At 43.7% G+C, this 16,147-nt stretch overlaps 1 protein-coding gene across 6 annotated transcripts in view; it reads left to right on the forward strand.

Annotated features, from left to right (window-relative positions):
- SP110 (SP110 nuclear body protein) overlaps window positions 1–16,147 on the forward strand; it is a 38,646-nt gene that overhangs the window by 3,607 nt on the left and 18,892 nt on the right. For 4 of the 6 annotated variants that reach the window (XR_003002630.1, XM_024740560.1, XM_024740561.1 and 1 more), the window contains exons 3-12: window positions 567–735; window positions 2,859–3,125; window positions 4,531–4,614; window positions 6,516–6,593; window positions 8,422–8,490; window positions 9,088–9,213; window positions 10,098–10,247; window positions 12,225–12,311; window positions 13,368–13,421; window positions 15,791–15,856. Coding sequence is in view for 5 of the 6 variants with exons in the window: in XM_024740560.1 (XP_024596328.1) it covers window positions 567–735; window positions 2,859–3,125; window positions 4,531–4,614; window positions 6,516–6,593; window positions 8,422–8,490; window positions 9,088–9,213; window positions 10,098–10,247; window positions 12,225–12,311; window positions 13,368–13,421; window positions 15,791–15,856 (1,150 nt within the window). In the remaining variant the exon portion in view is untranslated. The remainder of the gene's footprint in view (window positions 1–566; window positions 736–2,858; window positions 3,126–4,530; window positions 4,615–6,515; window positions 6,594–8,421; window positions 8,491–9,087; window positions 9,214–10,097; window positions 10,248–12,224; window positions 12,312–13,367; window positions 13,422–15,790; window positions 15,857–16,147) is intronic. The other 2 variants (XM_024740562.1, XM_024740563.1) reach the window with 2 other exon arrangements.

Below are 16,147 nucleotides of genomic sequence, written 5' to 3' on the forward strand. Positions count from 1 at the left end.
ATGAGCTCACTGAGCCTAGTCATTTCTCAATAAGTATTTTGTAGTTGATTCTCTCCTGCCATGTTTCTCCTTTTGGCCAACCTCTCATCAGGAGGACTTCTCTGATTTCCCATTTAGGCCATTTCAAGTCCAAGAGAGATGGAAAGAGAGAGCAGAGGCTGACAAGCAATCCACAGAATTGCCACTTGTGACCAACTCTTAGGTCCATTGCTGGAGAGTCCTGCCCAAAGCCTTGGAGAATTACACAGTAGCAGCCTTTGACTCCACTTTCCTTCCTTAACATTTCTCTCTTCCCTCAAATATACCTAGAATAAGGTTCACAAGAACCTTATTTTCAAGAATGCTGAATTCCTGTGACCATCCATATATATATATGAAGCTCCAAAAGTAAACATGTGGAACTGTGATTTCTCTACGTTAGAGAATTTTACTATTGACATTTTGCACTAAATTCCTTCTTAAGAGAGCAGAATCACTTTCTTACAGCTTAGAAAACCACAAGTGTGTAATAAATCTCCATTCCGTTTTATAACCATTTATAATAATCCCTTACTTCGCTTTTAAAGGAATCTCTGGAAGCCTATAGAAATATGGTCCCTGTATCCAGGGTCGTGTACAACATCCTCACTCAACTGGAGAATACGTTTAGTCTGTCATTTCTGGAGACGTTGTTCAGCCGAATAAACCTGAGTGAATACCCCAACTTGATGACGACCCTCAAGAGCTTCAAAAGGGGTATGAGGCTTCTTGAATAACGTTGGGGCTGTAGAAACATGATAGAAGTTGCTACGCTAAAAGTTTGGGCTGGTTTTCTGCCTTGTGGAACATGCACTTGAACTGCCCACTTTCTCTTTGGGAAGAGATGGACCATTCTCTCTCACAAGTGTGACAGGAAAAGCAGCCCCTGGCCCTGGTTCTTTAAGATGAATTTCTAGAGGACACAAACATTTCTGTCTTACCTGTTCTATGAGTTGGGGGGAAATTGTACAATTTAGCATACTGGACAGTCTCTAGGGAAGGGAATGCATAAAGTGACAGAGACCAAGTCTGGCAGAAAGACAAGGAGAGCTAGAGAGGAAGAGAAATGGATAGGGATGGATAATAATAAGTATCTTTTTTTTTGAAGTATGGTTGATATACAATGTTGTGTTAGCCTCAGGTGTACAGCAAAGTGACTCAGATATATATATATACATATATATATATATATATATATTCAGATTCTTTTCCATTATAGATTGTTGTAAGATATTGAGTATAGTTCCCTGTGCTACACAGTAGGTCCTTGTTGTTGGTTTGTTTTGGTTTGGTTTTTGTTTGTTTGTTTGTTTTTTGAGTGCTTACTATGTGCCAGGCATTATCCTAGGCACTTTATATGATTATCTTATGTTATCTTTAAAACAATCCTTGAAATCATTATTATCCCCATACGACACATAAGGAAATTAAGGCTCAAAAGAACTTTCCCAAAGTTACTTGTCTGTTAAGTGCAGAGCCAAGAGTCCTACTTGGGTCTCCTAATCAGGTTCCAAGATTATGGTCACTATTTTAAACTAGGACAGCTGGAGGACAGATTGTAAAGCTAGAGGAGGGAAGAAAGGTAGCTAAAGAGGAAGGAAGGGGAACTGTGGACATAGAGATAGAAAGAGAGAGTATGAGAAAGAAGTAGAGAATGAAGTTCCTTGAGGAAAGAGAAAGAGCTGAATAAGTAAAGGAGTATAAAAAGAGCAGTGACATTGCTGGGAAGAAAGTAGCAAGAGTAAGAGGAGCAGGCAGTAAAATCACTTAGTTGAGTCAAAGTACGTGGTTCATTTATCCGAGAACAACAAGGGAAGGACCAGGAGATCACACTGAATTGTGACATTCTTATTAGTGGAGTCACCACTGTTGATGGCTCTTCATCTGGTCTTTGATATTTTCCCATTAAGAGGCTCCTCCTCAAAGGGAGAAATGATTCCTTGAGCTAAGGGAGCAGCAAAAGAGAAGGCACAGCTGCACGTGGGCCTGAGCTCTTGGCAGGATCAGGGCAGTGCTGGGAGAAATATGTGCTCAAAGGCCAGGCTAAGTAAATCTAAGAGTCAGAGGGACCCACACACTGATATGTACCTCCAACCCACCCCACACCCCTGGCCTGGCTGAGTTCAAGCATCTTTCTGGATCCAACTCTGCGATTTTGCTCTAGGACCCTCTCCAAAATCTGGCCTTACTTTCCTCTTTTTGTTCACTGCTTGAGACAACTTTACTTCTGAAATAAATAGAGTAGAATCATAAAAGAAACCCGACCCTGGCCTTGCAGGGGAATGGCATGCAGAAAGCCCAGGGCCTGGGGTATTGGGGATGGGAGAGAAGTTTGGTGTGGCCAGATCACAGGGTGCAAGGTGAGAAGACATGGAAACCGAGTCTGCAGAAATGAGCAGAAACCAGAATATAGAGGTCCTGATACACTGTGCAAAGGAATTTATATTGTCTCTTATTTGCTCCAGGGAGGTGTGAGATATTTATTTCTTAAAACAAGGATGACATTTAACATTATAACATTGTACGTAATTGTCTAAATTCTGAAGCCAAAACTAAAGAAAATAAATCCCTGGGTACAAAGTCAATCTCAACTTCATGTGTGAAACCACTCTGGTATGAGATCAGAGGTTAGAAGCAGGTGTTATAGCACTAAATGTTCAAATTGAAGAAAGAAAATCTAAAGGGGCCACAAACGGTCGATGATGATGATGACTCAGTTCTGCGCACCTGTGAGAGAGTGACAGACTCCATGCCCTTGTCCTATTGAATGTCAAGTATAAAGAAATCCCCTTCTCCAAATAATTCCGAGGTACTAATGTGTGATCCTTCGCCAATCCCAGTTGTCACTTCCAACGGAGGGTGGGGCAGAATCACAACGATTCCTCTAGAAGCCGCAGCCAACCCAGCAGGAAGGAGCTCCGTCTGGGCACTGCTGCCGCTGCCCACCTGCCAACACCCCCCATCGAGCCGCCCACCCTGCTCACCCAGTGTCAGCGAGCCCGGAGCACCTGCCCAGCCCAGCGCTGAGATCCTGCACGAGCATCCCAGCCCTGCTGACCTCACCGTGGCTCTCCCCGGAATCATCCAGGAAGGAAGGCTCACTCCAGGTGAGAAACAGACCCTGTCCAACACCTGTGCAGCCCCAGCCTAGGGTGCCTGTGGCCCCAGAACCTCAGGGTCCTGTCTTTTTGATCTACTCCTTCCCATGCATGCACCACCATACACAGCTCTTTCCAAGAAGGATGTGGGCACTGCCAGGGGCCTGGGTAAGCCCCAGAACCCAGAACACCTGCTTCTCATCCCTTGAACAGCCCAACCCTCTGCCCTTTGGCCCTTGGTACTCTGCCTGCCCCTGACATTTTTTCCACTCTCCTCCCTGACACCCTGTCCCTGTAACCTGTGATTTTTCTTCTTGTCTTCAATGACCAATGACAACTTGATATCCCAAATAAGTGATGAAAATTCACAAGAGACGCCCAAGCTACCCCATTCCTGTTCAGGCAGTGTTGCTTGGGGCCGACTTGCCCAGCTCAAGGTGGCTGTGAAGGGAGGACACACACCTACAAGCCAAGAGGGCTGTGGCAGGAGCCCCAGGAAAAAGAACTGGGAGTGACAAGGAAAAAAACGAGAGAGGGGCCGACGCACGGCTCAGGACCTCTTGTCAGGGATGCCATCACAGCCACTTTGATGCTATCACGTCCAAGAGCCCTGTCAAACCAACACTCAAAACACACTGTTCTGAACTGGAAAGTAACTTGTGCAACACACCCGCCCTCAGTGCTTACTGACTGCTCACCCTCTGATTACAGGGACCTTTCAGTTTCAACCATAGTCATTTTTATATGGTTTGGAGGTTATCAAAATTATTAGAAAAGATGATAAAATGTTTAAAGGTTGCTGGACCTGATTAGCTTCTAAAATTGTGTCATTTATCTCCCCCAACCATCAGGATAAAGGACTTTGATTACATTAAATGTAAATGTGGAATATTATTGGCCGCTGTCAAAAATGGTATCATGGGTTCTGAGCTCTCCAATACCGAGAATAAAGGGCCCTATTTGGTCCGGATGTTTTCTCCACCCATCTAAAAAGTACCATCCAAATAAGGTTAGCATAACCAGAAGCCAGTAACAATGAAAGAGTCCATCCTCTAGATTTTCAAAGGAAAAAAAAAAGTGCCTGTGTTATTAAATTAGTAAGTGACTGAAAGGAAATGATTGGGGAATTCCCTGGCAGTCCAGTGGTTAAGACTTGGCACTTTCACTGCAATGGGCCCAGGTTCGATCCCTTTTGGGGGAACTAAGATTCTGCAAGCCACACAACACAACCAAAAAAGAAAAAAAAGAAAGGAAATAATTGTTCCCTGTCCCCCTCTACCCCACCCTCGAGGGACCTTGGTGCTTGGTTGGCCCAACATTGTTACCTGCTGGAAGAGATTGTTCTTGTTCCTCCCACTTCTGGTTCCTGCTCTTGGGTCCTCGGATCTGAAATTCCTTTTCTTCCTCTGCTCAGTGTCCAGTGACAACCTGATCCCCCAAATAAAAGATAAGGAAGACACTCAAGAGATGTCCTGCGCTCCATCAGGCCCCGTGCCAGGTAATCTTGATTTGGACAACTTAGGCTCATGTTAGCTTTCGCATCTACCACGAAGAGAAGCCATTTGGGTCATCCGGGCTCAGGGCTCTCCTCTCTGCTCTCCATCACCATCTTGGCCCAGCTCATGCTGCTCACCCCGTCCTCAGGAGCTTGGAGAGGGAGAGAGAGTCCCTGGGAAGGGTGAGGGAGACAGGTCTGGGAAAGGTGGACCGGGAGGTGGCACTGAGGGCGAGGGGACAGGAGCCCCATTAGTACTTGCCCAAGTGAAGCCAAATCCAGCCTCTATACCCAGACATCGAGTTATATCTCAGAGACAGAGTTTGGGGTGAAGCAGAAAAGAATAGTTTTATTGCTTTGCCAGGCAAAGGGGGCCACAGCAAGTTAGTGCCCTCAAAACTGTGTGTCCCAACTTGGAGGGGGTAGTGAGAAGTTTCATAGTAATAGTTCAAAGGGGGCGTGATCACTCGTGGACGTTCTTCTGATTGGTTGGTGGTAAGTGGGAGTCAGCATCATCAACCTTCTGGCTTCAACCGGTCTGGGGTCTACGTGGTTGTGGGCAGCATCCTGTTAACTTCTTCCACCTGGTGGGGGTTTCGGCAAAACAGCTCAAAGCTACCCTTATGTGTATCCCTTGAGGGGGAACCAGGACCCTGCCCCAAGGCTGCACTATTGTTTCTTTCACCCGGTCCTCCCTTGTCTCCACATCCCCTCCCTTCCCTAATTAGCATCTGTTTGAACCTGCTGGTTGGAACTCAGGAAAGGTCATGGAGGCTGAATGAAGCCTATTTCCTATACTCAAGAAATGGGGAGGACACGGAAAGGCTTTTGTGCCCACGAGCCCCACAGTGTCCTGCTCAGTATCATGACCTGGACTCCAAACACCACTAAGGGGTCTACAGAGGGAGAACATTCATCTGCCAGGAGGCAATGTGGTGGGAACCCTGGGGAAAGGACAAGGGGCTGAGTCATGGCAGGACTATTTGACTCAGCCACTCTCTGAGGCCACTTCAAGAAGGCAGATGTCCAAACTGCTGCATCAAAATGCAAAGCAAACAGAGACAATGAATTGGTGCTCAGACATGGACAGTCCTCACTCCCAGCCCTCACCCTGACTGGGGGAACTTTCACATTCAACCCTCGTCATTTGTACATCATTTGGATTTTTAAGATATTTAAATAATTTGAAATGAAACAAATCATTTTTAAAGTCTAACGACTGCTTGCTAGCTGCCTCAGTTAGCTATTCCTATGTAAGATGGAATTTGAGACAGATCTCACAGCCTTGTGTGAACAAGGAAGTGACTGCCTTTTGTGAGATGGGTCTTTATCTGTCATGGCTTCAAGTCCTTCTGTCTTTCTTCGTGCAGCAAAAGCTAGAGGAACTTTGTATGTTCTTGCTGCTAACAAGTGCTGGCAAGTACAAGCTGACCCCTGCTTTCTTCGACAGCAAATAGGTGGAAATACATAAGGCACTTAACCTCCTTCACTATTTCTCGAGATGAAATAATCACCGATACAGCAGTTTAGAAAGATCGCATCACAGACGTCCAAGCAATAGCATGTACTTTTCATGTGGCAAAAGCATTCATCCTCATTGTGGCCGTCAGAATTCAAGATCACCACACACACTAGCTGCTGAGAGTCTTAGAAAGGGAAACCTTTTCAAAGGGCTCAAACGGAGCCCTCCTCTGCGGAGCAGTTGTTCCCTGGTTCACTGTGATAATCACACAGGTAGCAGGAATCACAAGTTGATCAAACCAAGGCAGACCCAGGGAACCCTGACGAGTCCCCAGACCTGTGCTGCAGGTGCTCTCCACCCTCTGGTTCTCCCACCAATCTCCCTCAGCACTTTCTCGTCAGCCTGTTCTCAGTTCTAAAGTGAATTATATGTTTTTTGTCAGTGATAAGAGATGACGCTTCTGAACACAGTGACCCAAAGGAGCTCCAAGAGGCACCCAGGGCCCCTCCCAGCAAGAAAGGTATGGATTGCCTTTCTCTTGAAGCCCTCAGGAGGGGGAATTTGGAGCTGCATCTTATCATAGGCACCCACTAGGTGGTTATAGTCATCATGCCCAATACAGTTTGTTTCCCATTCACTGCGTCTTCCTCTAAGGCCTTCATGAATATTATAGGGAAACGAGAAGGCATTTATGGCTATTGAAATATGCACCCATCGGAATTGTTTGTTCTGACATCATCAAGGTCTCCTACACACACAGCTTCTTATAGGGTTAGTCTCACTTCCCTCTTTAACTGAAAGTTTGTTCCCCAAGAGGACTCTGCTTCCTCTTAAGACAAGGCTGCATATTTTCTGCTACCACTCACCCCATGGCTGAAGGCAGGTTGGATGCCACCCCTTGCTACACGCTGCCCCACCCGGCCCCTTGCTCCCCGTCCCCTCCTTTGAGGCTTAGCCATTCAAGTGAAATGCTCACTCCCTTTTCATCACTATCATCTCTTGACTTTCCCACTGCTCCCTGGAAGAACTCAAGGCTGACTTAGAGTCTTTCTGTCACTTCAAGTCCTGCCATCATCCTGGACATCTTCAAGGTACATGTGGATAACAGACCCATCCAATATCCTGACCTCTCAAATCCTTCTTCTGCTTCTTTCCAGTGACCTTTTCTCCCCACCCATTCTTGCCCTCCCGAACCCAAAGGTGATCCGCAGGCCTTTTCATCATTTAAACCTGGCTCAACTTCCCAATAGTTAATTTGAGATTTCCTTTTTTTTTTTTTTTTGACATTTAATGCTTGAAATTTGCTCCTTCTATAACTATTGCTCAACTTCTGATCTCTCCTTCTCAGCCCAATCTATAAAAATTAATTTAAAAAATCCCCCCCCCAATTTCTTCCTTACAATTTGTTTCCTCTGCAGCTGTCCTTCAATCTCATTTGGGTGACCAGTCCACTGGCCTTTTGCTTCTCCAATGCATCATCTGCATTTCTTTCATGACCCTTCTTACCAGTTCAGAGTTGAAGATCCATCGTTTCAGTAACCTTCTGCTATCTTCACCTGCCTTGCCTCTCTGTCTTTTCCTAGAACTCTCTGGCAGATGTTTGAGGAAACTGTTGTCTTCTTCCTGCACACTGCATTTGAAATCAGGCACTGCTGGGGACAGGCACACAGCTGAGCAGTGCGTACCCACTGTGTCTTCATAATTCCAGCACAAATGATCCCTCTACACTGTGTCACAGCTCCACTTCCTGTGACAATCCTTTCAAACCTTGAGCAATTTTTTCCAAACCTCTGATGCCTCACTGCCTCCTTTTTTGCATGACAGATGACCTTTCCTCCTGTTTCATAGAAAAAATCAGATGGGAATTCCGTCACTTCCCGCTCCCACCCTGCAAACCCCAACTGCTTCTTTCCTCTCCTTTCCAGCTCCTTCTTTTTCTCCAAGGCAATCCTTCCACCTCTTCTGACAGTATCCATGGTCCCTTCTCTTCCCTGAGAATTCAGCATCTCCCTCTCACAAGGGCATTCATTTAACCAATGCCCAAGCCTATCACAGTTCATAAAAGGAACTTTCTCTTGATCTTCATCTCACTTCAGCAGCCTCCATAGCTCTCCCCTCCGTTTCACAACCAAACTTCTAGAAATGAGTTACCTAAACTTATTGTCTCCATTTCTTCACTTCTCTCTCTCCTCTGCCACTTTAGAATTTCAGCATCACCTAAGGTCACCAATGACCTTCTGGCCACTGTGGCTTGAGGACCCAAAGTAAAAGCTAAAAATTGTTGACATATGAGGTTAGTAGATCAGTGTTTGTAGCTATAAAAGATGATCTGTGTCTTTTCTTTTTAGGAAAGAAGAGAAAAAGAAGTATCTGGTTAACCCCAAGGAAGAGACACCAGAAAAAAAGCCTCCCGAGAGGTAAGATGAGAGCACAAGAGGGGGCTGGAGGCTAGAGACAGCTCATGCTTGTCGGCCATGATGTGGGAGGTGGGATTTTATTCTAAATGCAATGGGGAGCCATTGAAGAGATCTAATCAGTGAAGTGACATGATCCAATTTTAAACGACGAGACCAATATTGGTGTTACATAAAGAATGAACTGGAAAAGAACGGAAACAGGGCAACCTCTTGTGAGGGCAGGTGCCATGGGAGTTGATAGTAGCCTGGATTCAGATCTGGCAGTGGAGATAGAAGAAGAGGGTCTATTCGAGATCAGTTGAAGGTAGAGTTGATAAGACTTGGTAAATTGGGAGCTGGGGATGAGAGAGAGAAATCAACGCTTGCTCTTCAAGTTCTGGCTTAAGTGGCTGGGTGAGTGGTGATGCCGTTGCTGAGAAAGGATGCAAATATATTGGGAGGAAATTTTTAGAATTCAATTTTTGACCTGCTCGTTTCTAGATTAGTGCTAACCTTCTATGCACGTGTGCCAGGTATGTGCTTCGTCAAGTACTGTGAGGCTCTGAGATATTACCCCGTCCTGCAGAGTGATGTTCTTTATATATGTGAATATTGCAGAAGCACAAAGCCCCTGGGTCAGGGAAAAGAATTCTTTACTGTCGTTCACAACCAGCTCGACACGGCAGCGTTTCCCCCGCACGCAGACCCACAGGCTGGAGAAGAGAGCTGATGAAATCTTTCTGTGTGAGTGGCAGATTATAACCTACAGACACAGGAGAAAGAATGATGGATTTTCTGCCCTGTTTATACACAGGACTAGGACAGCCATCCTCTCCTCCTGAAAAGAGAAAACATTGTTTTTGCTGCTTTCCCCTATCTTTATACCGTATACACTTTTGTGTCTCAGGAGGCTCGGGCTTTTTACAGAAGCACTGAGAAATCAAGGAAACTTAATTTCCCCACAGTATGCCAATTTGGCACACTCAATAAAAAATCTGGTCCAAAGATACAGATATAAAATTCATTGGCAAAATAAAGGGAGAAGAGAACCCTAAGGCTAACACCACCACCCCTCACCTGGCATTGCAAATCCTCTAGGTCCCAGCCTCACTCCCCACTGCAGGGCCCCTGCCTCTCAATTCTTTGATACCTTTCACTTTCCCTACTAGAGGCACCCAGGGACCCCTGGATCTCTCCTGTCTCCTGTATCACACACAGGCCCTAGGGAACCTGGAAAAGTGCTTTACAAGACTCCTCCTCTGCTAAAACAGAGCATCTGGCCATGTTTACTTGGATGTGGCACTTTCTGGCAGCAGGGGTCTCAAGCCAGGAAACAGGAAATCAGCCCCAGTGCTCTGGGATTCCCCCAGATTTATCTGATTGATTTCAAAAGGTTGCACAGAGAGTGAGAGCAGATGGTGAGTTTGGGGGCGGGGGAGGGGGAAAGAAAGGTGTACACAAGAAAAAATATATAATTACGGAGAAATAGGAGGAGAAAAGTGAGGCACAGGGGTATAGAGATCTTAAAGTGAGGGGACTGGGAGTGTGAGAAGGAGGTCACTGTCAAGGGGAGGAGGAGCGCCACTGGGACCCCAGTAAAAACTATTCACAAATCACTGTTTGGCCAGGGGCAGCCTTACCTGGGCATGGAATCCAAACGACGCTCCACGTGGCGGAGCAGGTGACTCACAGGGAGGACGACTCAACCAGGAACACAAAGGTCATGACAAGAGCAAAAAAGAGAAGGACAGAATGTGCCCAAACGCCTGCACCAGAGGGTAAGGCTGGTGACGGAATTTGTCGTCTGAATGCTCAGCGTGGGAGGGTCTCTCCTGCAGCCCACAATAAATCAATTACCTATTACCATAAATAACATATTTTTATGAAAAATAAATATATTTTTCAAATAAAAAAATTAGGTGAGTGGTATCATTGTACATTTTTGCAAATCTCTTTAATGTCTACCTTTATCAAAGATGGCTGGATTCTTAAAAAAAAAAATTTTTTTTTCACTATCTTTTCCATGTGCTTTCTTAATATTTTTGTATGTATCTTCATTGTATTATATTGAAAGCTGAGAGGGAACATTCTTAATAGCATCAATCTATATCTTGTTAACAATTGCTTTCTATTTTTAAAGGTTCTTTTGAAATTTTTTTCTTAACTGAAATATGTTTGTTGTACAGTATTATGTTAATTTCAGGTACACTGTATAGTGGTTTGACATTTGCATACACCGTGAAATGATCACCATAATAAGTGTAGGAAGAATCTGTCCCCATACAAAGTTATTACAATATTATTGACCTTATTTCTTATGCTGGATATTATATCCCCATAGCTTATTTATTTTATAACTGGAGGTTTGTTTGGGGTTGGCCAAAAAGTTTGTTCAGGTATTTCCTTAACATCTTACAGGAAACCCAAACAAACTTTTTGGCCAGCCCAATACCTCTTAATCTCCTTTACCTATTCCCTGCTCCCCCACCTCCACCATCAAGGACAGCTGGGCTCTTATCCCTGCTTCTGTATTCAGTCAATCGTGATTTGTTGCTTTGGTTGAAGCATAGGAAGAAAATCCAGCCTCACACAGATCTGTAGCTGCAAAAGATGGAGTATTTTAACAGTCTTTTGAGATATCTGTGGATATTCACTTTTTTTTTTTTTTTTTTTGCGGTACGCGGGCCTCTCACTGTTGTGGCCTCTCCCGTTGCGGAGCACAGGCTCCAGACGCGCCGGCACAGCGGCCATGGCTCACGGGCCCAGCCGCCTCGCGGGATGTGGGATCTTCCCGGACCGGGGCACGAACCCGTGTCCCCTGCATCGGCAGGCAGACTCTCAACCACTGCGCCACCAGGGAAGCCCTGGATATTCACTTTTGATACTACACCAAAACTCAACAAGGGCTAGTTTCTTAAAGGTTAGTTGTAACATAGAGTCTGAGACCATATACTCTGTTGTAATAAAATGTCTTATGCTATCTTGTGTTTTGAGTGGATCTTCTACTCCTGATTTTATAATATCATAAACAATTAGAACATTTTGGTTCACTTAATTTTACAGTGAGCTTGCAACTCAAACAATCACTTGAGTATTAGTCTGGAGACAACATGGTACTTCAAGATGCAGCAAACTGCTTTACATGTTCTACCCAGTTTTTTACATATGCTATTAAAAAGATGTGTCCTTAAGGGTAGAAATTTAATTAAATTAATAATTTTAACTGTTTCATCAAGAACATTCTTACATGAAACTGGCTTTTTTTTTCCATGTTGAGTAAGTGGTAGTGAAGAATGCCATGCTACCTTCTAAGGTTTGGGGACATCGCTTTGATTTGTCCTGAGGCACCAGAATTTTCACCTGCCGTGGCTGTTGCTTCATCTGTGCAAAAGTCAACACAGCGAAAAAAGGCAAAGAACATCTAATTATAAAAACAATTCTGACCTTGAAGGTCTCCCGAAAGTATTGCCGGGGCTCCTCAAAACCTCTGCTCCAGGGGCTCAGATGACTGCCCCCCACTGGACATTCCATTAGTGGAGGAACCACTGCTGACCAGCCTTGCTCTGCTCCTCCCCTGAGTGGCAGACAGGACCAGCAGTAGAATTATTCTCAGTCGCAGGGTCTCATCAGGACTGGAACCTCCAGCCTTCAGCTCCAGAGTGTGCAAGGTCCTTCCTGGGTCTCTGGGAGATTCCGCGTGGACTTTCTAGAGGGCATTTACTGAGATATAAGGTGAATGTTGTTTCTTTTTTCAGAGGTCAGTGATGACACTTCAGAGATGGATGAAGGAAAGAGACCCCAGGAGCCACCCAGCACACCACCAAGACTCACCCATGGTAAAGGTGAGGGATTGCAAGTCTCTCAGTATGGGCATCAAGAGCCCAAACTTAGAGCTGTTTTACTCTGAGTCAGAGTTTCTCAACCATTTTTTCATTATCACTGCCCATTTAGATTTTTTTTTCTAATCATAAACCCTACCCCCCAGGATATTTCAATCCCACAAGTATATTGTATATCCATTTCTGTACTGGATATATTTATTTGTGCTTTTTACATAAAAAGAGTAAGTTTTTTTCACCCCCAAGAACCAATTTTGGGGCAACTTACCACTGCCAAGTATTCATGCTCTAAGTATATTCATGGTACTTTATTGCAGTGCCAAGCCATCCAGGTTTTTCCTAAGATCCCAATCTCCATGTTTCTCACATGACCTTTCTGTGAAAATTGAGATGAGAACAGCTCATCATAAACACAAACGTAATACTATGACAGCACGAGCGTCTGACGTTGTTGTGGGCATACGCTGGAAAAATGGTGCATGTTAATTCACCCCTCACCATGGCCACTGTTACTCACATTGTTACCGTTATCCTCGGAGGGAAAAAAAAAGCAGAGCATTCTTCTGTTTGCTGGTAATTTAGTCACTGTGTCACATCTTCACAGAACTCCCACACAACACATGTGACTTTCAAATGACAAATATCTAATTATTGTCGGAAAGAATGAATTACATTTGACCGTATTAAAATACAAACTATCATCGTTAACAAGTTTTTCCTGCATTACACTGACTCATACAATGTATATTTCTAATTTTATCCTGAATAATATATTTTACTTTCACAACCACCTTTGGAGAAAGTTGAATGATTTATTCAAATTTGAGATGCAAAGGATTAATGGGTTTTCCCAAGATCCTGTGGATAAAGGCTGGCTGGCACAGGACTAGCATCTTGGTCCCTAGAACCCTCTTCAGGAACCATCATCCTCCTTTATAATGAAAGGGATAGAAATAATACTGTCAAAGCTTTACCAACTCAGTATTGTCTGAAATGAATGTGGTCACAAAACATAAAGATTGCTTATTTAAAAATCACTTTCTTTCTCAAACCTTCTAGATCCCATGGATAAGGGAAGCAAACTGCCTTTGGAGGAATCTCCTGGGGAAAAACGTAAGTGTAAAGAACTCATCTGGTCTCTATTAGGGCGGGTTTGATATTATTTTTACTGGTTTTTATGCCCTTCGGGCTACAAAAGACATCTAAGCCAGAAAAAGATGTGTGCTTTTTTCAACATAGAAATGTTTTCCTACTATAAAAGCAATATGCTGTAGCCTTTGAAATTAGCTTGCTGTGTGTGACAGAAAACCGCATCGTGCCCCCAAATATAGTGGCTGACATTAGAGAGCTTAGTTCTGCCTCGTACAGAAGTAGTGGTCAGGGCTCGTGCCGTACGCAGCTCATTCTGGCTGTTGCTCCCTCATCCTCAGCATATGCAGCATCTCCTTCCCTGGGGTCCAGCCAGCAAGTGTGCCTTCTATCCAAAGGAAAGAGGCAAGGTCAAGGAGAGGCATGCCTCCTCTCCCGAAAGACACTATCTGTACGTCGCATTTTAGTAATTGTTACCATTTCATTGCCAGGACTAGTTACATGGTCTCACCTGACTGCCGAGGAGGCTGGGTAATGCAGTCTTTATTTTAGAAGGACAAGTATCCAGCTTGAAATCAGCAGCTTTACTACTAAGGAAAAGGAAAGAAAGGAACAACCAGCCCTGCACGCTGTGTGGTGGGCGGTACTACCGCTCTCCACTATTTCCGGTTCTCCTCCCCTCTTCCCAGACACTTGGAAAGCTGCATTTCCCAGCTCCTCGCAGGAGACAGGGCCATGATACTAGTTCTGACCAAGGAGCTGGTGAGATGGGTGTCATTCCTGAGTCAAAACACACGAGATACTGCTTAGCTCTTCACACTTTCTTCCCCTGATTGTAGAAGTGTGTGGAAGAGAGAGGTCGCAAAAGGCCAGGCAGTGTGGATCTCAGCACCACTCATAGCGGACAGCTGCCCCGGAGACCCCGTCCGCGTCCTGCAGAGAACTCTGCATGACAGAGAAATACACTGTTGTATGTTAAGCCACCAAGATTTGGTTTTGCTTGCACTGCAACATAGTCTCTCCTGCCCTGCCCGATACAATGTTCCTCATAAAATCTGCAAACAGTACAGAAAGTTATTAATCAGGAATTTAAATACCTATTTAATCTCCTTCCCCAACCTTATTTTTATACCTTACAAAAACACATACATTCTCATATATATGTATTCTTTATATGTATGCATTCTTTATGTATATATATACATGCTCATCCTAGAAACACTTTTAAACACCTCTTTCGTTATTGTGTGATTAACAATTGGTTTCAGTAATAACCTATTGGTAGTAGGTTAGGCTGTATCCAATTGTTATCTGAAAATAGAAATCATATTGTGTGTGTTGGTATCTTTGCACACTTGTCCAATAATTTACTCAGGATTAATTTCTAAATGCGAGATTACTTGGTTAGGGTCTATATATCTTAAATTTCATATTTGTTACCAAACTGTTCTCCAGAAAATGTATTTGTTTACATTTCCTTTAATAACACACGAGTGTTCATTAACTACATCCTCATCAACCCAGACATGATAAAACTTTTTAAAAGTTTGGATATAATTAAAACTAAACAATGCATTTTCAGGGGATTATTGGTGATCTAAAGATGCTTTTTAGGGACGTCCCTGGCAGTCCAGTGGTTAAGACTTCGCTTTCCAGTGCAGGGGGTGCAGGTTCGATCCCTTGTCAGGGAGCTAAGATCACCCATGCCTCGGGGCCAAAAAAACCCTAAAACGTAAAACAGAAGCAATATTGTAACATATTGAACAAAGATGTTAAAAAAATGGTCCACATCAAAAAAAACTTTTAAAACAAGACATTTTTAAAATAAATGTGTCATTTGTATTTCCTCTTTTAGCACTTCCGATTTATGCTTTTTGCCCACTTTCCTAGCGTACTATTCATCTTTTGCTTCATCTATTAAGGACAGTAACCCCCTAAGGTTACATATATTGCAATTTTCCCGTTTTTTGTTTTAACATTGTGTGGATGATTTTTGAAGTATGGGCATTTAAATTTTTTAAGCAGTCAAATTTGTTCATCTTTTGCCTTTACAATTTGGGTCCTTGGCTAAGGACCTTCCTTCTTTGGCTAAGAAGATCTTTTATATCTACGGCTTATAACAATCTCTCTATATATTTTCTTCTAGTCTTGAAAAAACTGGTTATTAATTAGAAAATGATATATTTTAATGTTAAAAATTTAGTATATCTCTATTACTTCTTTATTCAATCCTTTTTCATTTCCGAGTACTTTCTTCACATAGGTCTCCTGGTTTTCTTGCCTCCCCAAAGTGACAGGAAGATAGAAAAAATTTTTACTTAAAACGTATTGACATTTCAAGCTTGTAGATCAATATATATAGCCATAAGAGATGATTTTCTTTTCTGTTTTAGGAAGGAAGAGAAAAATACATAGCTGGTCAAGTTCAAAAAAAAGACAGAAAAAAAGTCTCCCAAGAGGTAAGCAAGAAGGGTGAAGTCGTCATTCCCTTAATGTTCATCAGGGTCCTTCTCTCTAGCCACACGGCCACCCGGGTGTCACTAGAGCACAGCCAGCCCCATCTCGACCCCTAGGTCATCCCATCAAAGGCCCCTCCTCACAAAAGGAGAACCGTGTTGATTCCAACAGGTTTCTTTTCTCTTATCATTGGGAAGGAATGGGGTGGAGGTGGGCAGAACGCATCAGTCAATTTTGAGATTAAGACTGTGTCCAGTTCAGAGCCAGGAAGAATAGACAAAGCAAACCTGAAT

This window comes from Neophocaena asiaeorientalis, unplaced genomic scaffold (assembly GCF_003031525.2).
Source record: "Neophocaena asiaeorientalis asiaeorientalis breed wild unplaced genomic scaffold, Neophocaena_asiaeorientalis_V1.1 scaffold388, whole genome shotgun sequence".
Taxonomy (NCBI): Eukaryota; Metazoa; Chordata; class Mammalia; order Artiodactyla; family Phocoenidae; genus Neophocaena; species Neophocaena asiaeorientalis.